We start from the raw sequence: 13389 nt of genomic DNA on the forward strand, positions 1-13389 counted from the left end.
ATTCTCTTAGTAGTTTTCCCCCCATAGGCTCCATTTTTCTTCTAATGATACATGAGCAGAAGGGTCCTAATTATCACATTCAGCTCCAGACACACCCATTGCTGAAGGATGTAAAAATATAAAGAACAATGCAGCCTCCATTCACAAACAGTGGCATATTGTATTAAACTGAAGAGCTCAGTGTGGGCATTTTGCTGTAACTACAAACAATGTTATCAAGGTGTAGAAATGTCTAGGGGAAACGACAGCAAAACCAACTAGAAGGAGGTGGGCAAATGCTCTGTAAACCAACATGTTTGAAGTAAGGCAGACAAGTTGAAACATTTATGTAAGCAAAAGTGTAATATGTAAATCCCTGAATTTACTCAAATGGAGTGTGCATCTTTGACTGGCAAGCCAAAATCAATTAGAGTACAAAAACGAGGTCACAATCTCGTAAATCGAATTCTTTTAATTTGTGATATTTGCAGGTATTGTTCTTTGTCTATCAGTTTCTAGTACTCAAAATACAGGTTAAAACCTTTGTACCGTTGTACTTTTAAAACACTGTAACATGTATCCAAACTTATACACAACATTTAATAAGAATAACAATCAAAAACAGAAAAAAATAAGATATTAATAATTATATTGAAGAGAATATTAAGGGCAGTATGTTCTTTGCCAAGCATGTGGCATATTCTAAGATACAATCGTTACGACAATGCATAAGTAAACTTCGAGCATCTTTACAAGGTCACTGTGGTTGTAATCATGAGGTGCAGCATGTACATCCCCCCCATCTGGCAGTACTTAGTCCTTGATATGCTTTTTATCAGCACAATACAGCAAAAACACTTTATATGTTTCAGTGTTAACAAAGGAAATACAAACCATTCTCAAACTCAAATGTGTGTTGCAATAGTGCTGTTATTGCTAAAGAGAAAACGTGAACTTTCATAATATCTTTCCTCATGTCACATCACGTCTTTGAGAGTGTTTAAATGTTGGTAAGCGCTGCTCCTAAACTCAGAAAAAAATCGTATGAAATACATGATACATATAAAACATTTATTGAAAAATTAAGTTAAGTTTGCTTCCATAATTAAATGGTGCCGATAGACACTTTTGAAATTTTAGGACACTTGATATTTAGGATAACTACTGACCTTTATACATAGTTCATCCAGAAATGCCTATTCTGCCATCATTTACTCAACCTCATGTTGTTCAAACCGGTATGACTTTCTTTCTTTTGCGGTACATATAAGAAGATTTTTTAGAAAAATGTCTTAGTGTTTTATTAGTCCTTACAATGAAAGTCTGAGGGGTAGGATGTTGTTTTGGGCCCATTTATGGACAAAATAACAGTTGAAACATTCTTTAAAATATTATCTTTTTGTGTTCCACATCAGTAAGAAAATGATACAGGTGAGGGTGAGTAAATGATGACAGAATTTTCATTTTTGTGTGCATTGTCCCTACTCATCAGTCTGTGTATTAAATATGGTATTATATAAATAACACAATATACACATGTAAATGTGTAACAGAACATAATTTAAACTAAACATACCTTCTAGTAGGCAAACAGAAGCAAACCAAACCTGTTGTTTGCAACGTTCCTGTTATATTTTGCAACAAGTGTTTGTGACCATATATGTTGATGACATACTAGCAGGCCCATAGGCAATTCTTTCCAAAGAACTGAAACATCCATCATTCAAAAAAGTGTACACATTCCGCCCCTTGCACATTCATTTATGAAATATTTTTGGCTATTTTTTTTATATTTTCATCTACCAAGAAGAGTGAAGTACTCTTTATAATGCTTAAATCCATTCTGAAGAGTTCCATTAGTCACTACTCATACTTTCCTTGACCTCAAGAGGCAGTGTGTCAAAAAGATGATCCTCCACGAAGAGGAGGTTTTTCCGAAGAAGGCGACACTGGCCAAGTTGGAATGGAAGGCAATCTAAGCAGTTCCCTTTGAGCTCAAGTTGGGACAACTGAGCTAACTGCCCAATGGAGTCTGGGATGGAGGTGATGCTGTTATGACCCAAAAGTAAAACCTTCAGTTTGGAACATTTGAACAGTTGATTAGGCAGAACTTCTACCTTGTTCCCTGTGATAGCAAAATGTTGAAGGTTGTGAAGATGTCCAATCTCCACTGGTATACTTGAGATGGAGTTGTGGCTGAGGTCAATGTGCCTCAGTTTGGGCAGATGAAACAAAGCTGGAGGAAGGGTCTCCAGTTTATTGTGACAGATAATGAGGGACTCCAGACTCTTCACTAGGCCTATCGATGGTGGAATGGCAGTGATCTTGTTGTACCACAGCTTGAGACACACCAATCTTCTCAGGTGCTGAAAGCTGATGATTTCCTCAATGGTCCGGATATTGTTATTCTTCAAGTCCAGTTCTTGCAAGCTAGCCAAGCTAAAGATGGCATGGGGGATCCTCTCCAAATCACAGTTCTGGAGCTCCAAATCAACCAGGCTGGTCATCTTCTTGAGACTGTTCAGTACCAGTAATTTAGTCCCATCATTGTGTATCACCAGTTTGACGAGATGTGGTGACAGTTCTGTTAGATTTGTAGGTATTTTGTTGAGATTGCTTTTGAGATACAACATCCTTAAGTGTCTCAGATCTCTCAGTGACTCCAAACCGATCATCTTGTTGTGTTCAGAGTTCAAGTTCCCAATCAGGTTTAGTTCCTTGAGGCTCCTCAACAGATAAATCCAAGCTGGGATTTCTGCAACATCAGTAAACTTAATGTGAAGGCATCGCAGATGATCACGGAGAAAAGTGAAAGCGGTTTGTTCGACTTTAGCAGGGCAGTGATATAGATGTAGTTCCCGTAGGTTGGTCATCTGAGAAACTTTGGCTGAAATCCTGACCTCAGGAATAAGCTCTAACTTGAGGATTTCCAGATCAGTGAGGTCAAATACTGCATTAGGGAGTCCTGACAGCATAAAGAGGTGTAGTTCTTGTTCATCTTGAGCATTGGATGTTACATGCTGACGTAGTTTTTCAAACGTCCACTCATGGTTAAGGCTAATTTCTCGCAGTTTGTTCTCACTAACCTCAGAGAGAAATACGCCAAATCGTTTGGAGTACAGCTGATCGTACTGGTCGACCATGTGTAGGAGAAATGCAAAGTCATTCTTGACATCAGGAATATCACTAAAGCTACTTTCCTCTCTGACTTTTTCAAAAGAGTACTCCTTGAGTGGTCTCCTGAAGAGCCAGTAGAGTGTATATAAACACACCAGTCCATAGAGACATATCATAGCCATGAAGGTGAAGAGAAGTTTCCTTAACATGAATGCCATGTTGTGCGTACAAAGGAATTGTTCATACCCGGTCAAACTTTCGATTTTAGGATTGCATATATGGCAGAATCTGATCTCTGCAGCAAATGTTGACGTATAGCTCAAAATCAAAATGATCTTCAGTGCTTTTATTGCTGTCTGAGCCACATAGAGTTTGTAGATGAAGTCACTGTCTTCGATGTGAGCTCGAAATTTTCGCACTTTCTCAAAAAGAGCCTTGGCTTGTTCTCCATCTTTTTTGTCTAAGGTGGTCAGGCTGGGAGCCTCTGCAATGAGCTTTTCGGTAGGAAACTGCACTGTTGGAGTTTCAATCAAAGGAGTAGACTGACTGCTGTCCTCTGAGGATACATGTTTCTGGAAAACGGCACCGCCTGTGAATCTTTGCTTGTTTTCCTCAGAATCTTCACAAGCGGTTTCGGACAAAGCTTTCGTTGTCCATGGCGATTCAAAGCACCGCCCCAAAATGGAAACAAAGTGTTCAATCTTTGAGCTGGTCTTTGGGTACTTGAACCAAAAATTGCTGCTTACCATCAGCATTATGGTGTGTATGAGAGCAAGGTAAGGAAAGTATTTGTTATACCATGGTAGGGCATCATGGTAGCACATTTGGTTGACAAAAATATACTGCTGATAGTCCAGGTTTGTTTTACGTCCTCTGGGCTCAGGTTGAGACCACATACCTTCTCTTTTTAAGGGGGTAGGTTGAGTGTTAAGAAGTTCATGTGCAACGCTGTCAGGAAGGTCTGTAGTTGTTGTGGGTCCAGTCCCCAGAAGGGGTGTTAAACAATCTGGTGGATTTTGTGTTGCCTCAGTGTTTTTCTCAAGAAAGGGAAGACATGCCACTTGGTCTTTGGATAGCTGCATAGTCCCGGAAAAGATGGCTAACATCAACATTACCACCCCAATATAATCCATGAACACATCCCACCATGGTTTCAGAATACGATAGGTTGGCTGAATGTCATTAAGGGAGGCAACTTCAGTGAGACTAAACATCCCTGTAATAAAGAGGAGTGCAGTCAGTGCATATGAAGCCAGTGCATGTTTGAACACAACTAATTTGAGTCTTTTATTTCATGTCTCAAATGTTAATGATGTACACATTTGAAAGTCTTGGGTGTTTACTCCAAGATAAAATAAACATATTTAAAAGAGTAGATTTACATTTAGTCATTTAACAGATTCTTTATTTGAAAGCGACTTATGTACAAATGTGTTTATAAATGAGTGAGTTAAACCACGCAGAGTGCATGTACTGACTAAGCAGTGTGCACTATTCGTCAAATACCTCCTAGCCACATGTGGCTTCAAGTTACAACATGAAAGGTCCGAACCATCTCAATGTTTGAAATGGCACTTCACTGCGAAGTCTTACATGTTCGTGTGGCCAGAGAAACATGTGTCCATCCACTTTGGATATGTTTCCTGATTCCAGGTTAAAACATTTTTAACAGCCAATGTGGTATTAATATACCAGTTCTGTTTTTAAACTTACTCCCAGTGGCATGCACACAATTCGAGTGCTGCTTTATTTGCCTGCTATTTTCTCAGTGTTGCGTGAGAAATAGAGTCTGGAAACACATAACAGCTGTTAGTCATTAGAATTGTCTACGTTAACTATTTACTGGTTTTAAGAAATATATAAGCTAAGAATCCCATTATTCAGACTTTGATTACATAGCTGGTCATTCCACAAAATGAGTGTCTTATGTGCCTTTATTTTGAAGGCATAGTAAACTTTTCAGGCTTCCTCCATCACTTCAATTCATATTTGTTACATTTTTCAGAAAGGGGTGATTTAAAAAAAAAAATACAGAAAACTAAACTGTTTTAATTAGTAAGAGAAAGGACAAATGGCTAAAATGACAACCCTTTTAAGTAATGAATTCATTAATTTTATTAAATTATTATTATTAATAATAAACTTTTTTTTAAATAACCTTTTCAGAATGGAAATGTATGCATTTAATCGATGACCCAGTAAATGGAAAACGTTTCCAGGTTGTTCTAAAAAGGTTTTTATCAGGCTAATGAAACATCTAAATATAGAAATATTCATATTCATATGCAGTAATGTGATGTCAGTTTCTACATATAAGGTAGACCGAGTCTTAAAACGCGAAACTGCACTAACATAACCTGCAACCCATGGGAATAATATATTTCTAGGAAGTAGGAAGAAATGACCCTCAAAGACCCAGATAAAAAGAGTAAAATGATCGACTTACTGTCTCAGCTGGCGTTTTCACTGGGATGGAAGAGCACGCGCTGTTATCTCGATTCTCATATTGCTGTAGACGCTAGATTTGACAAAAGTTGTCGTTGAGCAGGAAACGGACTACAAAAGTCAAATACAAAATCGCCAACAAACAATCTTCTTTCAGCACAGAAATGTAATGTCCGTCAACCACTGCACACTCTATCCACAGAAGTCTGAACTCGGCAAGAGGTTTAAAACATGCGATTCTTCGTCCGACTTGCTACGACTTGTAGTTCAGCAGTCAAAATGACGGAGTTGTTCCGCTCGTCAACTGCGTATTTCATTGGACAATGACAGCGCAGCGTTTATGAACCCGCCGGATAAGGTGAATTATCACCAGAAAGTCATATAGCGCTGAAGACGCCCTGAACCAAAAGCAATATCTAGATAAAGGTGTTTTTTCAATTATAGGTGGAGCCTAGGTGAATTCTGACAGCCATAATCTTTTAATAATTAAGACCCCGTACGCTCTTCTTATTTTTTTCTTCTTCCTTTCTTTTATGAGGAAACTAGGACCCAGATGCTTGAATAGTGCAGCATTGTTTGGCTGGCACAGTGTGCAGGAAATGTCTTTGTAACAAACCAACCCACCTAAATGTTAATTTTCATGTTTCAGCTAGTTTGAAAGAGGAACATGTTTTTTTTCCCTTTGCTATCTGGCTGAAATCATGAACACGCTTATTTTTCTTCCTCTTCTGTCATTTTTTTTTCCAACCAGTGTTTTGAATGCTTTAAATCATTCTTTTTCACAAAATAACATGGCATGAATGCTTACTTTAATGAACAGAAGCCCAAGGCAATAAGAATTACATTTCTACTCTTTATGCAAGTTCAACACATGCATTTGCCATAAAAGTATATGTCCCCACCTGTTTATCAGTGACTTTGCTTCTTTAGAGCTCTTGAGTGTCATTAGAAGGGAACAGATGATCCCTTTAGAGAGATATGAGTGTTCTCACAAGAGCATGATTATAAGAGGGCCCAACCCTGGGTTTTTGAGAGCACTACAACTGGAATTAAACCCATAATAACTTTGTATGACACATTAAGCACAAATTATTAGTGAATTTAGGGATGGTATATAAGTCTCAAATAAAGCATAGGGTAATTATTGCTGGAACTTTAAAAGCCTTGTCAGTAAACAGCAGAAATGTGATAAATAGTTTTAAAATGAGACTGCAAATCACGTGAATTTTCAATTGTGGTCAAATAAAGTCATAATCTGCACCTGTGTTATGTTTCAGTCCAGACAATGTCATTTATTATTATGTACTTTTAAAGAACAAATTTAAGGTAAAGATTAAACAATTAGAGTCATATTGTACTAGGCCAGACACTAACATGTCTGTTGGGTTATAACTTGTTACATTTTAATTATATTTTACATTGTGTGTGTGCGCGCATGTTTTTGTGACATATCAGGACACAACTTTGTATAATGACATGGGTACGATATAGGTATTACAAGGAGAGGGTGACTTATGAGGGCATTACCCCATGTCCCCACTTTTCAAAAGGCTTATAAATCATACAGAATGAGTTTTTTTGAGAAAGTAAAAGTGTGTTTCCTATGATGGGTAGGTTTAGGTGTAGGGGTAGGGGTGGTTTAGGGTGATAGAAAATTTGGTTTGTACAGTATAAAAACCATTACGCCTACGGAATGTCCCCACAGTTCACAAAAACAAACCACACACACACACACACACACACACACACACACACACACACACACACACACACACACACACACACATAAACTACCCATATTTATTGAAGGGACAGTCCCAGATGAAGCTGGGACTGTCCCTTTAAAAAATATGGGTAGTTTATGCATAATATTTGCAATAACATTTTTCACTAGCTCATTTTAGATTAGCTTTAAACTATTAAAAACCTCATTTTAATATAAAGATTTTTAAAGGGAAAAAAAAGCAAATCAATTGTGAAAAGTAGACACCTTGGGACACTCCTGGGATGTCAGATGAAGAGGCTACTTTATGTGAAATTATACAATTTAATTCCTGCATTTTAAGGTTTAAATTGCCCATTTGAAACGTATTCACATGTTGTTGATCATGAATAAATTTGCCGAATCATAAAATCGTAAGTTTGGCACTTGTGGCTCTCCGTCTTCGCCCTGTACACGTGACCTAGAAAACCTATAAATAGGGGTAGCGAGCGCCCATTGTGTTCACCAGAGAGTCACTGCCGTGGACAACTGATACTAACAGTATGGCGTCGACGAGCCGGTTAGTTACATTTCTTCTGGTTTTGTTCCCCTTTGATATCGATCTGTAAACGCATGGCATAGACTACCTTTGAATCTTTCCGGTGTGGCCCTCTATAGGATTTCACTCGAAGTTTGTTGTCATCGTGAGTTGATGCGTATAAAGGAGGTCTTAGATAATGAACACTGTCATTTTCTGCTAGCGCATGTCGGCTAGACTTTCGCATCTCATGAAACGAAACCAAATGAGAGCTGATTGCAGTAGGTGATTTTGAAAGACTAGCCGTAAGAGATTTGTTTTAAATCCGCGCGGAAGGTTGAGATGCCTGTCAAAACCGAGCCAAATAACACAGTCGTCACAGAGCTAACAGCGCTAACTGCACGGACAGAAGTAACAAGAGGGACACTTGAAAATTCTCAGGAAGTGATTCCCATTTATTATTTATCCAGTAAATAATTATTTTTAGGTAAGGTAACTCATGTCTGCGTTGTTGAGGCTACAGTATCAGTGTTTATTAGCATTTATCTGCTTTAACAGTCTAAGCCCCCCTTTAATCCACTGTTATTTAAAAAATAAAAATTGAACAGCTGAGATTATATTTTGCGATTCTTTAATAATAAATTAACAAGTTATTGTGGTGTTGATAAATTGTGAAAACGCTCAAAACAGATATTTTTTAGTTTGATTTTTTTGTATAGATATGCAAATAATAGAACAAGCCCTTAACTGAGCATATGCTGAATTCAAATAACAATGATGATAATAGCAATTTCTAGAGATGTATATATTACATTTCTCCACCGGTACCCGATTATTCAGAGTGATATCTGTCAATACCAATAGTTTGGGGTTTCTGCCTTTTATACGTTCTTTTAAATTAATGATAATTTCATTATAATTTTAGTTAAATTATATATTTAGTTATTATATTTTGAAAAATGTAAATAAAAACTTTATTCTCTCCATTTCATCAACTTGTTTCTGAGTAACTATCAGTTTAAAACAAACATTACTAAAATTGATATTAACACATTAACTAAATTCTGAAGATTAAATGAATTTCTTAACTTTCTGAATGTTATTAATTCATATAATTACTATTAATATAGAACATCAAACTGTTTTTTTTTAGCATTTTCTTTACATAAAGCACAAATTCAGTGCATTTTCCTTCCCTCTTTTGATTGACAGGATATATCGGCCCTGACTATTGACTTTCTAAACTATCGGCCGATGGCTGATAGTGTGAAAATTTGCTTTTATCGGCCAATATCAATTATTTATCTCTAATAAATTCAAATATTAGATGCCAAGAAGGATCTGTCATATTTATGTACTCTGTGGTTCTGCTGTGTTTGAACAAAATTATGCAGCAAGAACCATCCCTAATTAATCTATGTAATTAAAGCAGAACTAAGTAACTTTTTTTTACCTTCATAAATAGTCCTTACGATGGTTAATTGACTCGTAGTGGTGTGTTTGAGGCGAGCACTAACCCCCTCTGGCACGTCTACGCCAGAATACAGCACTTGCAAGTTGAGCTGCGCCGACCCGACACAATCTCGCCTCATGTTCAAGTTCACGCGAGAGTGACAAAATGCTTTACGGTAATTCAAAAACAATGTATATATTATAACTTTATAAGACAATTTCGAAAATGACCCACCTCCATCGAGTGTACTGTATTTGCAAATTACCCACCTCCTCTTTCTTGTACTGTATTTGCAAAACTACTGCGCAGGTGAGCGTTGTAGTCCAGAGCTGCGCTTGGAGTATTTACAACAGTGATTCACTGAAGGGAACTGTAGGGGGAGCTTCACAAATCTTACCGAGTTCCACTTTAAAAAAAAAAAAAAAAAAAAAAAAAAAAAATTTTTATATGCACCTGCTTTAGATTGTTTTAGCTGGTTTGTTTGGCATCTTCCTGAATTGTTTGCTATATCGTAATCCACAGAAAATTAATTGTTTTCTCATGTCACCAGAGTTCATGTACATTTTCCCTGACCTTTGGGATCTTGTCTGTGTTTCAGTGGAGACTCTCTTCCCAAGGTGCAATGCCCCAATCACCCCGATGCACAGCTGGTGGAGGACTACAGGGCAGGAGACATGATCTGTCCTGAATGTGGCCTTGTAGTAGGTATGTGTTTCCACCTGAATATTAGAGCTTTGAGTGGACGTTTTTCATCACTTACTTAAATAATAAGACAATAAGCGTACATTTCCTTTCTTTTGCAGGTGACCGTGTAATCGATGTAGGGTCAGAGTGGAGAACGTTCACCAATGAGAAAGCAACTAAAGACCCGTCTCGTGTTGGTGACGCTCAGAACCCTCTCCTCAATGGAGGAGACCTCACCACCATGATCAGCAAAGTAAGGAACTTGTCCTCCTACTGATTTTGTATTTTGAAGGTTTGGTGTCATTAATTTTGAATCAATTTTCCATTTGACATTTTAGGGAACAGGTGCGGCGAGCTTTGATGAGTTTGGAAATTCCAAGTACCAGAATCGGAGAACCATGAGCAGCTCTGATCGAGCCATGCTGAATGCCTTCAAAGAGATCAGCACCATGGCCGACAGGATCAACCTTCCCAGAAACATCATTGTGAGTGTCCTAGCCTACTGTTATTGAATTAGAGGGTAATGTAATAATGCAATGTAATTATGCACAACATGGAAGTAGCCTAAACCAAACCAAAGAATTATATTGTGAACAATAAACCCAAATAACTACATCTCAATTATGCAACCTATTCATTTCTATCACATATTTATAAATGGTATCAAAACAAAAATCTTAGTTTTTTAAATAAAACACAACTTGAGAGTTCAGTGATTTGTTGTTTATACGCTGCTATGTACATCACATCATTAAAATGATTGAAATACAGAATGTAAATGTAAAATAATTTGCAAAATGATTAATTTCCATTCACTATAGACTTGCTTTCTGCTCACTGATCTTTATAGATGTTTTATTTTCGACATGATATATTATAATTCAGTGTTTTCACATTGACACGCTTCTTACGACGTCGGCAACTCGGATATCATCTATAATTCCGAGTTTCCCACTTGTAAATATGTCATTTACTTCATGACAGTTAAAAAAAAAACTACACCTTATTTAGTATAAATATGGGTAGTATGAATGAAATTCAGACATACTACATCCACCATTTTGTTAATGTCACGTGACCCACCAGCGTCAGTTGAGTCGCTTCATTGCCATTCATTAATCCTCTACTGTGGCCTCACTGTTTTTCACATACTATATAGTAGGGAAGTGTTTGATTTCAGATGCAGCATCAGTGAAGTGCCTCTGTTTTAAAAATGGTTTCCTCTGTTACAGGACCGAACAAACAACTTGTTCAAACAGGTTTACGAACAGAAGAGTCTGAAAGGCAGAAGTAATGATGCGATCGCTTCGGCCTGCCTTTACATAGCGTGCAGACAGGAGGGCGTCCCTAGAACATTTAAAGGTAAAACCTAATTCATAAACCAGACTGCACTGAATCTACTGAGCATTTGACCTTGACATGTTAAGTATAGTATTTTTTTCAGTGTTAAAACACTTCGTCTTATCCCATCATAATATGCAGATACAACTATAAGTGAGCCATTTGTAGGTTAATTCTGCTGAAAAGAGTTTTGTGGCTTTGTTATGCTAAAAAACATTGCATTGTTTGTTTGAGCTTTGTGACCAGTCCGACACAGCAACATTGGTTCAACCCTTTAGAGTGCTACAGTTGGGTTAAGGAAGTAAAAATCCCATTTATTTTCTCATTAGGGGAATTGATTTTTTGCAGTAAATTATAAAACTTTAAAGACAGACCTTACTTTGAGCTACAAGGTTGTTAATCGATGGTAAATGCTTTTGTTGAAGTCATCAATCTGCATTATTTCAACTTATTTTTTTAATTTAACAGCAGAACACCTGGTGAAATTTCATTAAAACTTAATTAAATATGATTCTGCAGAATAATCTGCACCAGTTAGAGAATTGTTAATGTAACGCCCACCAACTCCTATGAAGCACTGCGAAATGACGTAGAGCCGGTTCCCATACACTCAAACTACCTAAATATTTGTATGGATATATATTTTGTTTATATATGTATATATATATATATTGTGTGATTGTGTGATTTTTTTTTGTTTCAAATCAAAGTTTGTAATGTTGTGATTCACCTCGTAGCTGGTTGGTTTGGATTGGTTAATGGCTTAACCCTTAAGACTTTTTAAAAATCCCTATGGGAAAAATACTTCTGGAACCAATGCCTCTGAAAAAGTGGGCGGGCACTGTTGCTCTCAATAGTGTGAGTTTATTTGTTTGTGCAACCAATGGAAGGCAGACGGAGTGTTCTAGAAAACCTCTTAGTTTTGTAACTTCATTTGGTGATGCTAGTAATGCAGAAATTAAATTTAGGATGTTAGTAACTCAAAATACTATGCTTGATGATTTAGCTATCAATATTTAAGCAGGTCTCATTCAAGTTTGTTTAATAATTCATACCTCCCTCCATCCCAGAAATCTGTGCCGTATCTCGGATCTCAAAGAAGGAGATTGGCCGTTGCTTCAAGCTTATCCTGAAGGCTCTCGAGACGAGTGTGGACCTCATTACAACCGGCGACTTCATGTCACGTTTCTGCTCCAACTTGGGCTTGCCCAAACAGGTGCAAATGGCGGCCACTTACATCGCCAGGAAGGCCGTGGAACTGGACTTGGTTCCAGGGCGCAGTCCAATCTCAGTGGCAGCCGCAGCCATTTACATGGCCTCGCAAGCGTCTGCTGAGAAGAAGACACAGAAAGGTAAGGGAAAACAATCCAGTCGTGTATTGTGATAATCAAAAACAAATAGCGTTATGTTGGTGTCCTTGATATGTGACGTTATTTTCCTCTAACGCAGAGATTGGGGACATTGCTGGAGTGGCAGACGTCACCATCCGTCAGTCCTACCGTCTCATTTACCCTCGCGCTGCCGATCTCTTTCCTCCCGACTTCAAATTTGACACACCTGTGGATAAACTGCCTCAACTGTGAACACCCATGTGCCCCACGCTCACCGCTCTTTGTACTTTCAGAATTTTTGCCCTTTTCTCTTTAAAATTTGCCTTGAAGGCACAAGCCTTTTGAAAAGACAACGGCAGGATTCGGCAAAGTGCAGAAGACACATTCCAATATTAAACACAGATTACAGGCTGTACTTTCATTTGTGTGTATATAATATTGTACATATGTCCAAGTGGGAATTTGATTGGTGGTTCCAACTAGGCATATTTCTTACTGTAACATTTTCTTTTGTAGGAAATTATTTTGTTAGCTTGTTTGCATTATATTTAGTAACTTAATAAAAAGTGCTTTTCAGAAAAGCATGATGAACATCTTGGAAATCCCAAAATCAGGTTTACAAATACCTTGAGATTTGAAAGCGTGTAGCTCACAAATGGTTTTATTCCCTCTTTTTTTTATTTCACGAGGGAAACGGTATGAAGTGAGTTTCTGTTTGTGTTTCTGTTCCTGTATTCACAGTTCAGTTATTATAAAGATTTTCATGAAACGTCAGAGAATCCTTTTTGAAGTGACATCA

General features: G+C 37.5%; 2 protein-coding genes across 2 annotated transcripts; one reads left to right on the forward strand and one right to left on the reverse strand.

The window, feature by feature from the left end:
• Window positions 1-441: 441 nt before the first annotated feature.
• On the reverse strand, window positions 442-6029 carry lrrc8da (leucine rich repeat containing 8 VRAC subunit Da). The gene is made up of 2 exons (XM_067363495.1): window positions 5543-6029; window positions 442-4312 (listed from the first exon to the last, which is right to left on the reverse strand). Exon 2 carries the CDS (start codon window positions 4308-4310, stop codon window positions 1836-1838), a length of 2475 nt encoding a protein of 824 aa, XP_067219596.1. The 5' UTR covers window positions 4311-4312; window positions 5543-6029; the 3' UTR covers window positions 442-1835.
• Window positions 6030-7742: 1713 nt separating this feature from the next.
• gtf2b (general transcription factor IIB) lies at window positions 7743-13374 on the forward strand. The gene is made up of 7 exons (XM_067362391.1): window positions 7743-7823; window positions 9833-9939; window positions 10038-10171; window positions 10257-10403; window positions 11151-11280; window positions 12330-12611; window positions 12709-13374. Exons 1-7 carry the CDS (start codon window positions 7807-7809, stop codon window positions 12840-12842), a joined length of 951 nt encoding a protein of 316 aa, XP_067218492.1. The 5' UTR covers window positions 7743-7806; the 3' UTR covers window positions 12843-13374.
• Window positions 13375-13389: the final 15 nt, after the last annotated feature.

This window comes from Chanodichthys erythropterus, chromosome 16 (assembly GCF_024489055.1).
Source record: "Chanodichthys erythropterus isolate Z2021 chromosome 16, ASM2448905v1, whole genome shotgun sequence".
NCBI lineage: Eukaryota > Metazoa > Chordata > Actinopteri > Cypriniformes > Xenocyprididae > Chanodichthys > Chanodichthys erythropterus.

Excerpts from the sequence above, each read along its gene's own strand:
- gtf2b (XM_067362391.1), top strand. Across the intron at positions 10,404-11,150 it reads ACCTTCCCAGAAACATCATT|GACCGAACAAACAACTTGTT; the intron begins GTGAGTGTCCTA and ends CCTCTGTTACAG. Across the intron at positions 12,612-12,708 it reads TGAGAAGAAGACACAGAAAG|AGATTGGGGACATTGCTGGA; the intron begins GTAAGGGAAAAC and ends CCTCTAACGCAG.
- lrrc8da (XM_067363495.1), bottom strand. The coding sequence starts at position 4,310 with ATGTTTAGTCTCACTGAAGTTGCCTCCCTTAATGACATTCAGCCAACC.